The sequence below is a fragment of the Fistularia commersonii genome, chromosome 17 (genome assembly GCF_037954325.1).
Source record: "Fistularia commersonii isolate RoL2024-O1a breed Wild chromosome 17, RoL_Fcom_v1.0, whole genome shotgun sequence".
NCBI lineage: Eukaryota > Metazoa > Chordata > Actinopteri > Syngnathiformes > Fistulariidae > Fistularia > Fistularia commersonii.
The window spans coordinates 8,407,501-8,425,341 of NC_141300.1; the positions used below are offsets into that span (position 1 = coordinate 8,407,501).

The 17,841-nt window shown below is 41.6% G+C and overlaps 1 protein-coding gene across 1 annotated transcript in view; it reads left to right on the plus strand.

Moving 5' to 3' along the window:
* The window catches only part of jph3b (junctophilin 3b), a 39,446-nt gene that overhangs the window by 2,735 nt on the left and 18,870 nt on the right, over window positions 1–17,841 (plus strand). Inside the window, exons 2-3 of the mRNA XM_086163503.1 lie at window positions 13,902–14,388; window positions 15,954–16,319. Of these exons, the coding sequence (XP_086019629.1) occupies window positions 13,902–14,388; window positions 15,954–16,319 (853 nt within the window). The remainder of the gene's footprint in view (window positions 1–13,901; window positions 14,389–15,953; window positions 16,320–17,841) is intronic.

Below are 17,841 nucleotides of genomic sequence, written 5' to 3' on the forward strand. Positions count from 1 at the left end.
ACATCTTTATCTAATTTGGTTGTGTGCCAAAATTTAATGAATATCACTTTGATTCTTTAATTATTCTTTCTTTAATTATCATTCTTTGATTCTATCATTTAATTCTATCATATTCCCAACACTCTTCACACTCTTTCGATGCTACTGGGGCTTCTCGCCTGCCTGCTTTGGATGCGTCGGCCTATTTGGGATAGAAGGATCAGATGTGAGATCTGAAGACAAGTTAGATTCAAGACACCTTATTGCTGAATAAACCAAAACGCGATATCAGCTTTACCATCCATAGCAACTTCAAACTGCCTGTGAAAAACGTTGTCTTCAGTCGTCAGGAAAAAAACATTTGTCAGATTCATGTTGTCAAGTACAGCGCTAATGGTGGCAAGAGGTGGTCGTTTTGCTTTTTGTCCAACGGGTTTGTCGGTCCACTGCTCCGAGGGGCTCTCAAACTTTTGAATCCTTTCATTCTACCCATAAATACAACATATTATTATTATTTGGCTGAGTTTATGATACCATTCCAGAGTCTCAGACGTCTGGTGTGTTTGAAGTCTTCAGGTTTCGACTCTCAGACCCTGCAGAGGCTGTTTGCCGGCAGTGTGTTTAAAGAGAAAGTATTTGTTGGATGGTGGATGCAGGGACTACTGTCCTGTTTACAGCCCCAAGACTCAGTGTAATTTGATCGCAAATAAACACAGACTTTATGAAGTGAGCTTTTCCCACAATCAGATAGGAGTTCTATCTGATTGTGGCTTCTAGGAATGAACCTCCGATTACCGGCTACCTGTCAATCACTGAAATCAGTCTTAGAACTGTGTTTTTTTAATTTATGCCCCATTGTGTTTGAAAGCATCTGTTTCAGACCATCTATCCATTTTCTAATGCTTATCCTGCACTCAGGGTTGCGGGGGATGCTGGAGCCTATCCCAGCTGTCATCAGGCGAGAGGCAGGGTACACCCTGGACTGGTCGCCTGTCCAATGGCAGGGCCACATACAAAGACACACACACATTTACTCACTAATTTCCCCAGTGTTTCAGACTAAACCTGGGTATTTGCAAAAAAATACATTTTGTGGTTACATAAATTGATTATTTTGACCTGATAATGAGAAGTGATTTCAACTACTATTCCGGGTATCATGTGACTCCGACGCCATTTAATAATATATGTTAAAAATAAAAATAGATTTTTAATTATGGAAAATATGGTAATTGCAGATGATTTCTTTGTGGTTTTGCACCAATCCCATGTTTATTTTACAGTTGATTTGGAAAGATTGATTTATCTCAGAGTCCAGAACATCCTGACATTCTACCATATGTTCTTTTTGTCGAAACTTTAGTTAATGATCTTGCCCTAAAACCGAAATCGCTGCTTTCAATGTCATGAAATCTCTCCCTAACTGAGACTATGGCTCAGTTCAATCACCCTTAATGACACACACACACACACACACACACACACACACACACACACACACACACACACACACACACACACACGAACACACACACACACCATATGGATTTTTGTGTAAAAATAGAAACACGTACACAAACCCGCGCTTACACATTGTACATGCAAACGTGTACACACAAGAACCTGGCCGTGTGTGTGTGAGCAAACTGAGCAACAGAGCTGACAGTAGCATGCCTGCCGTTAAAGCCTAGTTACATAACTCTACAACTAGCGGGCTGTGTTACCATGCTGTGTGTGCACGCACGCATACACACACACGGACACACACACACACACACACACACACACACACACACATAGACATACAGTATCCCGGGCAGCCCGATGATATCTGCAGAACAGGCTGGTTTATGGGTTGAATCAGGACACAGACTTGATTAATAAGCAGACAGATAAAATGGACGGATGGACGGGGGAGAAGGGTGGATGGATCGACAAATGCGGATTGTGATTTAGTGGATCAGCGCAATGATGAAGAGATAAATATAATGATAAATTATTGTACCAAGACAACTTTTTCCCTCTTAAATACCTGCAGACCTGACATGAAACTCTGGCTACAGGATAAGTCTACTAAGTGCCGTCATATAGCTTTCTAGTGATTTCCACAGGCACATTTTCCTATTTATCCTGGAGTTATCTTTAGCTGCTGAGCTGATTTGGTCCGTTTTCATACCGCATTGTGGGCTTTTCAGAACTCTGGGCTAACTCAGCGATATGGCTCCAGAGCACAGCTGCTTATAGAAAGTTCCAAGAACCTCATTCTGTCGTCTGGCTGCAGACACTCTCCTCTCAGTAACTTCAGTTTGCCCAACAGTGGAACACACACACACACACACACCCACACACACACACACAGAGGGGACTGATACACAAGACGAATCATTAAGAGGCTAAAGGCGCAATGTTTATATCTAAATCTAATTTTTATACAAATAGCCCTCACTGTCTCAGACTCCCTGCAGGTTATCTGTAGATCCCCTGTAGAGTGTGGACATAAATAGTTCATCAACAACAATGAACCAATGTATTTATGACAAAAGTAAGATTTCTGGTATATCTTTGCATATAGTTAATTAACTTTTATGTTATTTCGATTATTACATTGGCGGCTGATACAAGAGTTTACATGGATGTGTCAGACATGGCACACCAGCTCCCATTCAAATAGAAGTATTACACAAGACCAAATATAACTAAATTTACCATGACTTCAAGCTTGCCCCTCATATAGCTTATTTATTTTGCAAGCATTTTGAATTCTGTATAATGAGAGGTTAGGAGATAATTAATAGCCTTTTTGGAAACTGAATTATGAACACAAAAGGGGGTAAATGTAAGGATGAATGTAAGTAGCATGCATGTCAAGATAAACCAGACCCACCTCTGACAATTATATGGGGGAGAATAGAGGCCAAATGAATTTACAATAGAGCAGAGGGATATTGGGTTTTAACTTAACAGATATACTGTGTAAAATATATTTTATTGTTGCCCAGTCACTTCTAATTGTCGTTTTTTGGAGTGTTAACACCTGAGATGTGCAAAAGTTAACTCATTTGAAAATATAAGAATATTGAGACATTATTGCAATAGTTAGCTGTGGTATCAAGCTAATCATTATTATTTGTGGATATAATGAACATCTATTAAATAATGTAATTAATAAATTAAAGAGAGGAAAATATGTTCATCAAACAATGTCACACTATCATCTGCCAGCCCACTGCACTTGTCTATTTTTATTGTGGCTGCTTACATTAAAAGGAACCCGGGGTTAACAGGCAAATACAGATAAACAATACATCATCATATACATCATCAGATTCAGTAGCAAAGTAGAAAGAAGTCAAGCCTGGTACTTATCTCTTATTTGCAGATATAATAATGATATAAGATATAATAAAGATATAATAATGGCCCCTGTGTGCGATATGTGGTTCAGTTTCAGGGTCATTTGATCCAATACAGCTTTGTATTGGATCAAGTTTAATATGAGTTGTGTCGGCCAATGAATTCAAATCACATATTAAGTGGTCTGATTTTTAGATACGCTGCTGTGAAAAGACACGGAATAGTGGAAGTTTCAGTGGGATGCGCTTGTGAGAGGCTTCTCTCACGTTGCTGTTGTCAGTTCAGCATCTCTGCTCCGAGCATGCCAGGCGCCAGGAGCCAAAACATCCAGAGATGCTCCACTTCCTACGTACTTGTAGAACACGCCGGCCGCTTAGGAGCCAGAAACATTTCTCGCCAGTTGGTCCAACTACCTGATGCTGCATTTTTAGGAAACACTCCACCGTTATCGCTTGGCTTTTGATTCCTCTCCTACGTTTGCTCTCCTCCCACCTCTCTCTTCCTCCCTTGCTCCATTGCGTTTCCACTGAGCTGCTCTGTACAGTAGGGTTTCCATAGCAACGCAAACCGACATCTTGCAGGTCAGCATGTCACGAGAGACTCTACCTCGCTGCTATTGGCCACCTAGAAGCATCCAGCAGGCTCTGATTGGCTGGCTTAGTCTTCCGGGCTAATGGTGTTTACTGAGATGAGGAGCTAAGCTGAGTGATTACCAACCACACTCTCTCACACACACACACGGGAGGAGAGAGTGAGTATAAAAATGAGTAAAGCAATAGACAAATTCAATAATAATTTTAATGTGAGATGAAATGGATAAGAGCGAGAGGCACGGAGTGTCACCGTGATTGTGTAGCACACGCATCGGAGGTAGATTTTTCTCAGTGCACAAAATCCGAAATGACCAAAAAAACACAACTACCGCAAATTGCACATTCATCTACAGTACGAACTCCCTTCTGCTCCACCTGCTGCAGCTCACTGGCTTCAGCCTCTAACGTGCTCCGCATTAGCACACCATGCTAGTTGATAAACCGCTGCTATCAGTGGGGTATTTATTCTGGCTCTGATCACATTTAAAAGAGCTGAAATAATGAATTCTTGAGCGGATTATTGTTGTCGGTGTATGTGAGCTGATGGCAAATGGAAGACGAGCCCCGGTGCATGTAAAACACGGAGATGAGCTTCGCTGAGTGTGTGGGTGGAACACGGCCAGAGACTTACCATGCATTTTCTAATATCATCAATTGTTACGTTATCATTTCATGTTTTATCATCCAGATCTTACAGGACCCTGCTCAGCTGCTTTGATTCTCTTCTAGAACTGTCGACAACAGGCCGATAGATCAGTATCAAAAAAAAACTATCCAAAACAGAAAGGACAACAAAAGTAGCCTAGAATCTCCGTTCTCTCCATTCAATATTCATTATTATAAACTTGATAGATGTTGTCAAAATGAAGCATTGCCAGCTACGAATGACAAAGGAACTATGATATTTTTCTTTTAAATTGGGTGAAATTAAACGACTATATTCCTGTTGGTGTGAAATTTTGCTTGCCAATGCACTTACTGGACATTTATTCAGATACTGGTGTGAATGTATTCATTTGTTTATTTATAATCATAGTACAGCTGACTACCTAGATTTACTTTTGGAAAAAAAAGCTGCTACCCATCCACTTGCTTTGCAATACTTCCAAATTTTTCGGTCACATAACTTAGAAACTTCGAAGTATTTTGGAATGCGCCATTGGACAGAACCGTTGCAGGAAAACCTTTTCGCCAGTGCTCTTCCAATCCGAAGGTTGTTTGGCTCAGGAAGGCCAAGGCAATTTTTTTTTAGTCATAACACGTAACTTGTTTACAACATCACATTGCAAAGAACTGGGTTTTAGTGTGGAAGAAGCCGTCCACCCACCAGGGCACCCAGTACCGACTCCTCCTCCGGCTCCTCGCTCTGTGGGTTGGGATGGAGCAATGGGAAAGAGGAAGTCTGTGGAACTTTTAAATCACCCGTGCCTTGTACAGCTCCCCTACCTGTCACCGCATTAATAAAAACACATTTCAAAAGCTGAAAGACATTCATTCATGCATGAATTAACAATTCAAAGTCACCGCCAACACTCGAAAGAACTGTAAATTTGTTTTGACAAAATATTGTCAACAAAGCGAAAGTTAACTCAAGGGAAATGAGCAGCAGGGACTGAAGCTGTGACTCGGCAGAGAGCCCTCCAATGGGAAGGTTGATGGTTCGAGTCCCTGCTCCATCCGTCCAAATGCAAAAGTGTCCTTTGGGCAAGAAGTTGAGCCCCCGAGTTGCTTCGGTGAGCAACGGTGTGTGAGTGTGTTTGTGGGGAAGGGTGAATGCTCTCTAGTGTGAAGCACTTTGAAACTGCAAGGTGTCCATCCATTGTCAAGGCTAGGGATAACCAATCAAAATTCGTTGATGTTTGCCAGGTATGGTTGCAGAGCGCACGAATGGACACAAGAAAGTAACAACAACAAAGAAAACGAAGAAAAAAAAAACAACAAAATGTATTCTGACGATCAAAGCTATGAAATGTCTGACATAATTTATCGTCCCCCAAATAATTGGACCAAACCCTCCAACACTACCACAGAATCGAAATGTCCGAGAACCCTGAGGGAGACCCTGAAGCAGAGAGTTAATAACCCGAACCCGACACCAAGAATGTGTTCTCACTGTTTGTTCCTGTAGTCATTTCACTGCGACACGTGGCAGAGCTGTGTAATATTTCAGAGGGTGGGTAGATTGATGACAAGAGAGGCGACAATGAAACCAATGTCAAAACTGCTATTTGCTCTCAGGTTTACCTGTGCCCAGACTTCCCTTGCTTTTTACTTGGTAGTGATTTTACCACCCCGGTGTGTCACTTTTGGGTGTTTTTGTCACTTGTCTTTTATCAATCACCGCCTGGCTTTTCTTTCAGGTGTTTTCCTGTTGCTTTCCCTCCCCGTTGATGCGTCTGGGTTATTTGTTCACCATGACGACGGCTCGTCTCCCTCTCTTTTCCTGTCAACTTAATAAAGACAGCTGTAAATAGTTTTCTTGGTGGTACAGCGTGCGTCCCTCCCTCACCCATGTGAATCCAATAATGTTCAAGGACACACATTGACTTGTGTGCGACACACCGACTTTCAATCCAGACCAGCTTTCCAGATAAGACTATGACACACAACATGGGGAGGGGAGGAGAACTAATGAGGGGTTCTGTAACAGGAAAAGAAAAAACGATTCTAAATTTACGCCGATATTCACGCTGATGTTCCTAATTGTACGACACAAGGGATCACCATGGTTCGACAGAAAGGAAAGGTTGCGTAAAAATCTGTTTCTTGTAAAACCGAGCAGGTAGAAATGCCCTAGAAAGGGGCATTTCTGTTGTTCCGGCAATGAACTGTGATAAACGCCTGCACCCACACATTGCTAACATCATCGCTGTTGATTCTCCTCCAGCCTTGGTTAAGGGAGGGCGGATGTTCAGGGGCCGAAAGTCTGCATTTTCAACTGATCAATTGATCCCACACATGTGCCCTTCAAGGCTGCATCCATACCCATGGAGAGATAAATACCCCATGAGGCCTCCTGTGGAAATCCCACCCTAATGTGCACTATCAGTGTCAGGGCTGAGGCCAGGATCGGAGTTTCCTGTCTTTTTTTTTCCTCTCCTTATTTTGAAGGACGGGGCAAGCTACCTGTACCCTTCACTGCTTTGCGATCTATGAATGACTCCTTGTGCTGACAGCCCTTTGTCACAAATACTAAATATATTTTCATAGTTCTCCTATCAGATTACTTTTTGCATGTTTTTCATAATGATTAATACTCCACTATTTGAGAAGCTCTCTCTCAGCGATGATGCAAGACAGACTATTGATTTTGGATAATGCAAGAAAACTGCTTTTCAATCTAACACACAATCAAATGAGCAAGTGTCAACAGCACTGTAAACAATGCAAGCGCAATGCTGCATTGTTTATCAGAATGAGGTGCGAGGGTTAAGCGTTAGACCTGGTGGCATCCATGCCACCGGCTTTATTTTCAGTGAACGCACTGCAGCTCTGAAAAGCATACACCGTTGAAGGTATTAACCGGATTATCTGACATGAGCTTGACCAACTCATGAGAGGTTCAAAATCTTTGGATAACTGTTGTAAATATGACAGTCTCGTCGTGGTTGATATCTCCGACATGGCTTTCGCTGATGTTCCCCCTCCTCCACGACCACAACAACCAAACCGCAGGCTTTATGTAATGGGAGTGGTTTGATATTTGTAGTGGGGATTAGTGGCACTGTCTGAAACATGAAAACTCTAAATATCTATCTTGGACTGTTGCCTGCACCAATGCTGATCCAATAATAACTGGACACATTAATGAGTGTATTTGCCCAGAAAGCACTTTGGGTGGCATCATGCTGCAATTCTAAAACTCCAGATTAATACTGAGTATACAGATATTCATTGGAAGCGTCTGTAAAGGGGGAGATTATACAGAATTATTCTTTGGAGCGGCAGTAGTGGTTTTAAACGTACCCACTCTGTATTCAATTTCACTCTCACCTTGTAGATTATTCTACTAATAGAAAAAGATAGGGTTGTAAAATAACAAAATTAGTTCTGCTTTGCCTCTTTTAGTCACTAATGAGTTTTATCATTGTTTTTCAACTGTGTGAAGATAAACGGGCCTGGCTTTTGGAGTTTTTTTAAGACTGGGTGATATCGGATGGCTTGTGCGCAGATTGTGATGTGTCTTAATATGTAAGGGGATCTTTTGTGTCCTCGAGGCTAAATTGCCCTGAGACCGAAAACATGTCAAATACAGCTCTCAGACCTCTCATAGTACAAAATTTGCAGCCGGGATGGGAAAACGATAACTGTGTGGATGTGTGAAGAGAAGATCACATCATTGCCAGAAATGGCGGATGTAAATAATAGTCGACTATCTCTTGGCCCACAAGTCTGAACACTTCAAAATTTTTATATGCTTGTTTAATGTAACAATAAATGTCAACTCATATAAGATACTATCTCAGAATGTTTAATGTGGACTTGACGTTGGTGTTTTTTTTTTAGTTCCATGTTACTTTGAATATGCTGCAGAGGACTCATATAGCAGGAGTGTGCTTATTGAAGGAATTATATTAAAAAATGTGGAAAAAAGCAATGGTATGCAAGAGAAATGTCATGATTACAAGCCCTTAAATCAAAGGTGGCTTCATATATTATAAAGTTTTTTTATATTGTGTCTATATTTTTATATATATCCTCCAGTGGTGACATGCATTTTTAATTCTTTCTCTTAGTGTTATTAGTCAAACTCACTGAGGTGCCATGCCTTGGTTCACTTTATTAAAGTCGATCCGTGAGATAGAGGGAACAGTTCAAAAGTGCAACGATGACAGCTGAATATACAGATGTTGACATGTGCGTTCCAATGGCATCTTTAAAATGCAATATAGACCTAAAAGAGACGGATGGCCAAGACCTAAAAACACAGAGCAGACAGATGCATTTGTTAAAGGGACAATTATGAATTCAGCCCGGGGCCGGACGCATGATCAAATCAGTGTTTGTGATGTTTCCGCAGCTTTGATGTCATCATATTTAACCCTTTCGTTGTGGGTGCATTGTTTGCTCGGTGAACTCCTGTGAACGCCTGGAAAAGCGTCCGCTCTGATTTGAGATCGCTTCCTGTTGGCCTTGGGGAAAAATCAGTCAAACTGTATGGGAATGGAGAGACAGATCCTGCACGTGGCTGTGAAATGGGCATTTAGATTTTTCTTTCAAATACAATTTTGACAGGTTCAGTCAGCTGTTGCTCTCAGAACTCAGCTTCAGTTTTGACCCTTACTGGTATAAATTGCAGATTTTAGACATTCACCAGACTCTAATCTCTCCAGCTCATGATTTTTTTTATTGCACTTTTATGCTGTAGCTTTATCTGCCACATAAAAGGGGCTCTCCTCATTTTAATGGATTTTATTTTGAAGTAATTTCAGCACCCAACTCTGCAGACGGTATTTTTCAGCACCATGGAGAACAACAGGCAGACGGTGCAAAAACAGCCTAGTGCCCCACTGAATATTTTATTTGCTGAGGCATGACTGACTAAGGGTGGTTGACGCTTCCAAGAAATCCTGAAAAAGATCAAACCCACACAAGGCTTTACATACATTTATTTACACACTTGGTTGTTCGCTCGTGTAAAGCCAAGCAATCTAAAGTTGCTTCTGTGGAAATTTCAAGCAGATTTTTGTTGGACTCCCAGGGCCATTTTGAAAGTGACCCATGCTCTTCAATCTGTAGTGAATTTTCAAGGTAAGGTGTCTCTGGTAAAAACCCATTATTAATTCTGTTCAGAGGACACTGCATTAAAATCCAAATTTCATACCCTTCCTTTGCTCAAAAATCAACACCTATTATAGTTTTATATTATAGTCCTTCAGAATTCCTCTTTTTTTGCAGAGAGTCAGATGAGGAGAGAGATAACACTTTAACATCTGCGTATTAAATACAAAACTGCAACCGGCAGCGAGATGGCTCAGCTTGGCATTAGGATTGGCACCAGAGAGAAAGAACAAGCTTTCTTCATTTCTTATTAACACTTCGTGTGCCAGAAGGATTAAATCTCCTTCGCGTCGCCATGCCAAGTCCCACCGTTTGCGATGAGGACTTTCGGATAACGTTCTGGCGCCTAACCTAAAATAATATCAGTTAATTAGACAAGTTTTTGCTGCTGAGGAGGTTTTCGTCAGACTTGCTGCCTGTTTCTCTCTCATATTAGAAAATGAACAGTACATAACCACTAGACTGAAATGAAAATATTAAATTCCATACCATTCGATGAATTAATTTCATTTTGTCATGCTTTAGTTGTAAAGATAAATTCCGTATGTATTTTAAGCAATGTTATTACTCTTCAAGAAATGTGCCGCTTGGATCCGCCGACACAAACAAATACTGTAACACAGGGAAACAGAGTGGATGCTCTGTCAGTGAATACAGTCTGTTTTCACCAGCCAAGCATTCTGTAACACCTCTGGGAAGAAAAATGCAAGACCCTGCAAGTTTAAATGAATGTTGGCAGTTTATATTAGGTATGGGATGAGTGCATATGAGAGCCCACTATACCTCTGATGTTTGAGGTGCTTTATTGGGGAAAAAAAGAAATGCCTCAGTGTGTATAGATTCACCGGGGTTTCTCGGGGTCATCGATCAGGTTACGATTGAGGTCAGAGGATGGATCCGATAAATTTGTGGTCCCTGTGCAGGCAGTTTGTTTCATTTGATCTGTATGTCATATGGTCTTACAGCTGCGTCCCGACATGATTACAAAGCTGGTCCAGATGCGGCAGCCAGATGTTTGTGACACCAGCTCGTCTCGGTTTGCGTGAGTAACTCGGACGAGAAGAGTCAGGCGCGGTGAGGAGGGCGGAGTGCTCTCACGCTTAAACTTTTGATTTCAACTCAGATATTACACAGCGTCATATAGGTGCGCGTGGAGAGTATGGTTGGCTTCATTCAGTGTTTCACACTTCATGGGCACTCTGGCCCACGACAGAAATGTTGTGTTTCTGCAATGGAGATGGAACAGTCCATATATGGTCGTGTAGTTTGGTTTGAACCAGTGCGTTTGCCTCCGAATGAATCAGAGTGCTGTTACATCAGAGATATGGGCAGAAGGGATGGATCACTTGCGCTCTTATTGGAACACGCACTTCCGTTGGAGTGTGTGTGCGCTAGGAAGGGAGGAATGACGCAAAAACACACGCGCGCAGATGTCCTACTTTCCAGAAACGGACTATCATACGGCAGCAAGTTAGTTATGCAATAAGACTGTGAATGGGTGGGACGGCGGAGAAGCGGCCACTCCCATTTGTAACTCCGTAACTCATCAGTGCAATTCTGATAATAAATACATCCCAGAGACCAAATGTCCAAATAGATAATAACTCTTAAATTTTTACCATTTTATAAATGATATCATCTTTTTATGCAAAGAAGCAGACTTACATCTATCTATCTATCTATCTATCTATCTATCTATCTATCTATCTATCTATCTATCTATCTATCTATCTATCTATCTATCTATCTATCTATCTATCTATCTATCTATCTATCTATCTATCTATACACACACACACTCACACAGAGAGAGAGAGAGAAAGCTCCATCAAACAATGTATGAACATATGGTAGAATAGTAGAATAGATCAAATATTAGTTGCAGGTCTGTCATCTGTGTTTTGTTTCAAAGTTGTGGAAGTGGAGGCAATTAAATAAAAAGTTTAGTAAATAGTTTTTATATATGGCAAAGGTAGATGCTGTGCCTTGGAAACTCATACCTATATTGCCACGCTCACTCAAGTATTTGAGAAGCAACATGTGTCCTTCAATTATACAGTAATAAAAGGTAATAAAAAAACTAAAAAATCTTATGAAAAGTATTAAATATGGATGTCCTATAATCATGACAGCTCAAAGATGACTGAAAGATATGAGGAAGCCCGTCTCTGTCTGACATCCAAGGATCTGTCCCTGCTGATACGCTTAAACGCTTTGGTTTCCTTGGATGGGTGAAGGTGGCGGTAAAGCTGCCTTCAACTTAAGAAGGATGGACACTGTGGAAAACAGACTTTTAAATTTTTAGATCAGCTGCTCAAGGAGTTCTGGTTAAAGGAGAACTTGACAATGTGTTACATATCACGATAATTGCTGCTCAGTTGAATGCGGGAAGAATTTAAAGCGTTTTTCTCAAATAAACTGGGGATGTGTGCTTTGGATCGAATATTTCAGATTCATAGATGAGGGGAGAAGTGGCTCATTGGAGATTTTTTCTCTGCAAACTGTGTACAAGAGGCCAATATCTTATCTTATGAAGTGCATAAAATGACTAAGATCGTTATTTCAACTCCCAAGATTCTCAAAGTTCATATACAAAATTGTATACTTTTATTTGCTTAGAAATATTTTGCTTTTATTTTTCAAAGAGTGTCTTACTATGGACAGGCATGTCTGGTCCCTCCATGGCATTTTTATGTTTTTCACTGTGATGAAACGTTTTTTACATTATTTGTCCTACATCCAATTTATTTGGATTTGATTATTAATCCAATACGGAGGAACAGAAACCATGCAGCAGATTAAATAACTGACAGAATGACAGGGTCATAGTAGTAAATATAGAAATAGAAAAAGTTACCAATGACAACCAGAGCAAAAGAACAAACAGATAACCCTTCCCCCTCCCCTCCACTAACACCCTGTAACCTCCAGCTAATCATCTACACCAATGAAATTGGGACAGTTGGGTTGATGTGTTCAATTCCTCCCCCGTTTCCACAAGGGAATTACAACTTTTCTTATTTTGTCTTCAACTCATTTTAGCTGTCTCAGCTCCAGCTGCGCCCAAAGCCCAAATTGATAGAATTAAGTTTGAAAGAGAGACTTAGGTGGGGGATATTCCAGGCTTAAAAAAAATCCTCTAAAACCCGCTAACATATTTTTTTTCTTGTGTCTGCAATGAAAGGGCATCTCAGAAGACTTTGGTTGTCACTGCTATCTAAACACAACTTACACTATGATATGGAAGATGAGGCATTCTACAAAAGAGGTTAAAACTAATGGCCACTAGACTCCGTCATTACCATGCATCAGAGAGTGCTGCACTGAATAGTGCTGAACGTGTTGACTGCCTGCCCACTACCTATGTAGTTGAGTCAAAAAGACCCCAAGCTATTCTGCACAATAGGGTTATATCAACAATGCAAGCTCAGTATTTGCGAGGTGACATTTTCAGTGCATTAATTGGGAGGACATTCAATCCAGAATGTGCTGAGCAAAATATACATCTTCCGTCTGATGCGGCTCTCAATAAGTGGAGCAGAATTCTATGGATGGTGAATATATCAACCGATTTAGGCTCAAAAATTGTACAATGGAGCCTTTTCTGTGCAATGTTTGTACCTAGCTTTCTGTCCAAACCATTTGCTGGTCACTCTTTTTAATCGCACATTGATTAATAGTTTAGCCCTGCAATACCAGATATAACAACCTTCATAAATTGCATTACTGCAAAAACCTTACACTGGCCTGATAAAATGCAGCTGCTGATTTGGATGTGCTTATAAAACAGGCCTTTAAACATAAAAATATATATGTAATATACTACACACACACACACACACACACACACACACACACACACACATACAATACACAATGCACAATGCACAATACATAATATACAATACTAGCCTGCAGTGAATGGACTCTTGTTGTTCCATTACTAGATTTTTGAAGGGCTACATCTTCCTGTCACTGTCTCTGTGTATAAAAGCAGCAGAAACCTTGTTGTGTGTCTGCACCGTGACATTGTGCAAATCATTATAATCCACAATTCATCATGTTGGAAAGTACGACAGATCTTTACAGAACGATGGAATTAATGTTAGGTTATTTATTTGATACGTGATTTATTGTTCATAATATTGCTTTATTTTTTTTTAAATAACGTCAAATGCATTTGTCTTTTTCTAGGAACATTTCAGGGCCAGTGGGTCGGTGGCATGCGGCATGGTTATGGCGTTCGTCAGAGCGTCCCCTACGGCATGGCTGCTGTGATCCGCTCCCCTCTCCGTACCTCCATTAACTCTCTACGGTCCAGTTCGGAGCATAGCAACGGCACAGCTCTGCTAGACCGGACTGGCGTGGTGGTTCCCGGCCCTCCCCCTGCTCCCGGTACCTTGTCCACCAGCGTCTCCATGTGTAGCACAGGCAGCAGTGGCAGCAGTCCCGCAGTGTCCCGCGGAGGCTTCGTACTGACGGCCCACAGTGAGGCTGAGTTGCTAAAAGGGAAGAGGAAGGCTGGGCTCTTCCGGAGATCCATCCTGTCTGGGCTCAAATTGAGGAAGTCTGAGTCTAGGAGTTCCCTGGCCTCTCAGAGATCCAAACAGAGCTCATTCAGGAGCGAGGCTGGGATGAGTACCGTGTCCTCGGCCGCCTCCGATATCAACTCTACTATTAGGTAATGGCATGTCGGAAGCGCTGGGTGAACACATGAAGTTACACTTGAATATTTTTTGATATTGTTTTTAACTGACCGATTATATAATCCATTATCAGTTTACTAGAAGAGTTTCATTTGCATCCAAATCATTATCATAGTGTGTAGTACATGATGTAATTAAAAATGTTACCATTCTTTCTGGGAGACATTTTGGTATAAATGAAGAATAAAACAACAAATGAATAAACTTAGATTGCAGTAGTGGACTCTAAAATGGATGGTGACTGAACAACAGATGGGTTGCTCTGGAAAGCCCACATTCATTGGAATAAGAGGGAAGTGTGACCCCAAAGCACCCTATACCCTTGGCAATAAATGAAGTAGAGCTAGGCAGGGCTCATTCTCTAATGACTTTGTATCTGATTCTGGAGATACGGTGAATATGTGAGGTAAACCGAGAAACCAGGAATGATGCAATCAGTTATTTTTCTGTTTGATGAGAACATTGCCGCACTCCAGTTCCAATATTGATGGAACTGAAGTGGGAAGGAGAGAATTAGATGAAAGATACAAGGGAGAAATTATGAAAAACGTTCAGGCTGGAATGAAAGTCCTTCAGCAGAGGAGTTAAGTTTTCAAATATGGCGGGAATTTAAAAAGGAGTGAAATATCAAAGTGCGTAGTTTAGAGCGATCCACAGAACTGTTAAACACCAACAACTCAACAACAGGAAGCAGCTGTCTTACATCAGTGCCTTTGACATGGCGTTGGATCCCAAGTGGACTGTAGGTCAAACGCTCAGACGTAAGGTTTCCGATGCATAACCTGCAGATAAGCCTCAATTTATTCCTCTTCGCTCTGCTCATTGCTAACCTTGTTTATATTTTAACTATTTCGACCGGCACACAGCAGCCCATCGTTCAAAGAGTAGACATGCACTCCGAAGGGAAAATGCGGTTTTATCCTCCGTGTAAATCTCTACGTTTGAAACAGAAGGCAATGAATTAGGCCTTCGGGAAAGGCTTGAATGTTTGCTAAACAAAGGAGCCGGGAAGCACTAAGTCGCTCAAACTCCGGATGTTCGCGATAGCAGCACTTAACCTGTGTGTTGGCAAAGTGGCTGCCAGTGGCTTACCAGGCTGGATTAATTCTTGGCAAAGGGTGGTGAGGGAAACATCTAGGTTCGTCTTTGAAGGTGACATATTAAACATAACATTAAAATAGATGAAATAAATGAAATAAATACGGCTCAAAAATACATTAAACTTTCGTCAATGTTGTTGCAGCATCTGCTGATTTCAGACACGCTATATACAGTTGGAGCAATGAAAACTTTTTAAACACATTCTTCACTGAAATATTTTTGAAAAAAAGAATAATTGGGAACCTTTGCCTTTATTTGTATATTGTTGTATTGGAGCTCTCCAGATGAATTTCAAACCATAGCCAAGAACCAATTAGATACATTTGTCTTGGTTCGGAGACTGGAAATAGTGACCCACTTTTTTTTGTCACATTTAAATCCAGGTTTGATTTGTTGTTTCCAAATTTCAAGCGTACTAAGATGACTTTCACCTTTCTAGCCTTGGAGATGCAGATGCAGAGCTGGTCGGGGCAGATGACGATGTGGACGCCACCGCTACGGAGACCTACTGCGGGGAGTGGAAAAACGACAAGCGAACGGGATTCGGCGTGAGCCGGCGGTCCGACGGGCTGCAGTACGAGGGCGAGTGGCTCAGCAACAAGCGCCATGGTTATGGCTGCACCACTTTTCCCGATGGTACGAAAGAGGAAGGGAAATACAAGCAGAACATCTTGGTGAGTGGCAAGAGGAAGAACCTGATCCCACTGCGAGCGAGTAAGATCAGGGAGAAGGTGGACCGAGCCGTGGAGAGCGCGCAGAAGGCAGCTGACATCGCCCGACAAAAAGCCGAGATCGCTTTGTCCAGGTGAGGCACCGTGCTGATTGGTCCGTTTGCTTGCCGTTTGACTTTAAGTGACGATTTATCCACAAGCAAGGCCTCATCGATGTACAGTCATGCAGATTACAAATGGATCATGTAGTTCCAAGTTCCTTCCATCTTTTTTTACTTCACTATCCAACCCAGTCTCTCTGTCTCCGTTGCCCCACGGCTCCAGCTGTGGCTCAATTTGTCTCGATTATTGAGAAGCTATCTATGCCTGAATAGGAACGGGATTAAGGTTAAAGTGAGAGAGGCTTTAAGAGGTGACAGCACAACCTCTACCAGCAAGTGAAGTGAGACCATGTGGATCTGTTTGATGGCACAACTCTGCAGGGTGAGAATGAAACCAAAACAGAGAGCATAGCTGGTGCTGTGATGGCATGGCGGAGATTGTTGGAGCACAACACTCGCTTGTGCAACTCGAGGAACACTCGTCACGGGTGTCAAGATAACTTAGGGTGAATTTATGGTACTTCTGGAAGTGATGCCACTTTCTTGTAGACCCCCCGATTTGATGCCATAGGGCTTACTATATAGCTGTGCTGTCTAAAGTACCTGTTGTGTCATTCTATCGCATGATGGAATAAATCTGAGCTTGTATTCAACGCTTGATGCCGTCTCATTGAAAGACCAAACCGCCATCAGAAATGTGGATTGCCATTGACCTTCTTTGCAGATGATAGGAACCTTTAGCGAAGCATAAAGAATGGATTTTTGTTTTTCTGCTGAGGATTCCCAGTAGAAATTCAATTTGTTGTTGTGGATTTTTGGTCATAAATACGCGTCCATACTGTTATCACGTCAGGACCAATCAGAAACAGGACTTCAACCTCTGCCTCAGCTGGACTTTTTGATTTCTTCAAAACAACTAGATTGCTCAGTCTGTGGCAGGGCGTTCCAAAGTTGTTGCTTTCATATTAAAGTTATACATTATATATGCCTCACTACAAGATGCGTGTGTGTGTGTGTGTGTGTGTGTGTGCTCGTAATCCTAAAGTAGCAGCAGGGACAGTTAAGATGGATGGCTGCAGAGTCAAACCTCAGATTGTAGGTCACCGAAAATGAGTTAGTGAATGGTGCTAAAAGAGGTTGCATTTACTATCTGATTAGCGGCTGACCTTGGAACGGATCAATAGCGTAATATCATGTTTGACATCATCATATGACATCATCGTCAATAACTGTCATGTGCAAAACACATGATGCATTTATTGAGGGGCAGACAGGATTATCCTGTTGGTCAGATACTGACAGTGAGACACAACAGGTAGGAGACTGACGAGAGGGAAAACAGAGATGAAGAGGACGTCGGGGGAAAATACATTAACAAAGACAAAGATAAAGAGAGGTAGATTTGCACATGAAGGGGATGTCCGGAGAGAGAGGGCAGGAGCAGAACTAACACGCAAACAAACGCGCACAAACGCGTGCTCTTTCTTATTAAGCTTACAAGCTTACGTGTATACAATGTCAACGCTGCCACTGAACATGTCTGTGTTTGTAGTCC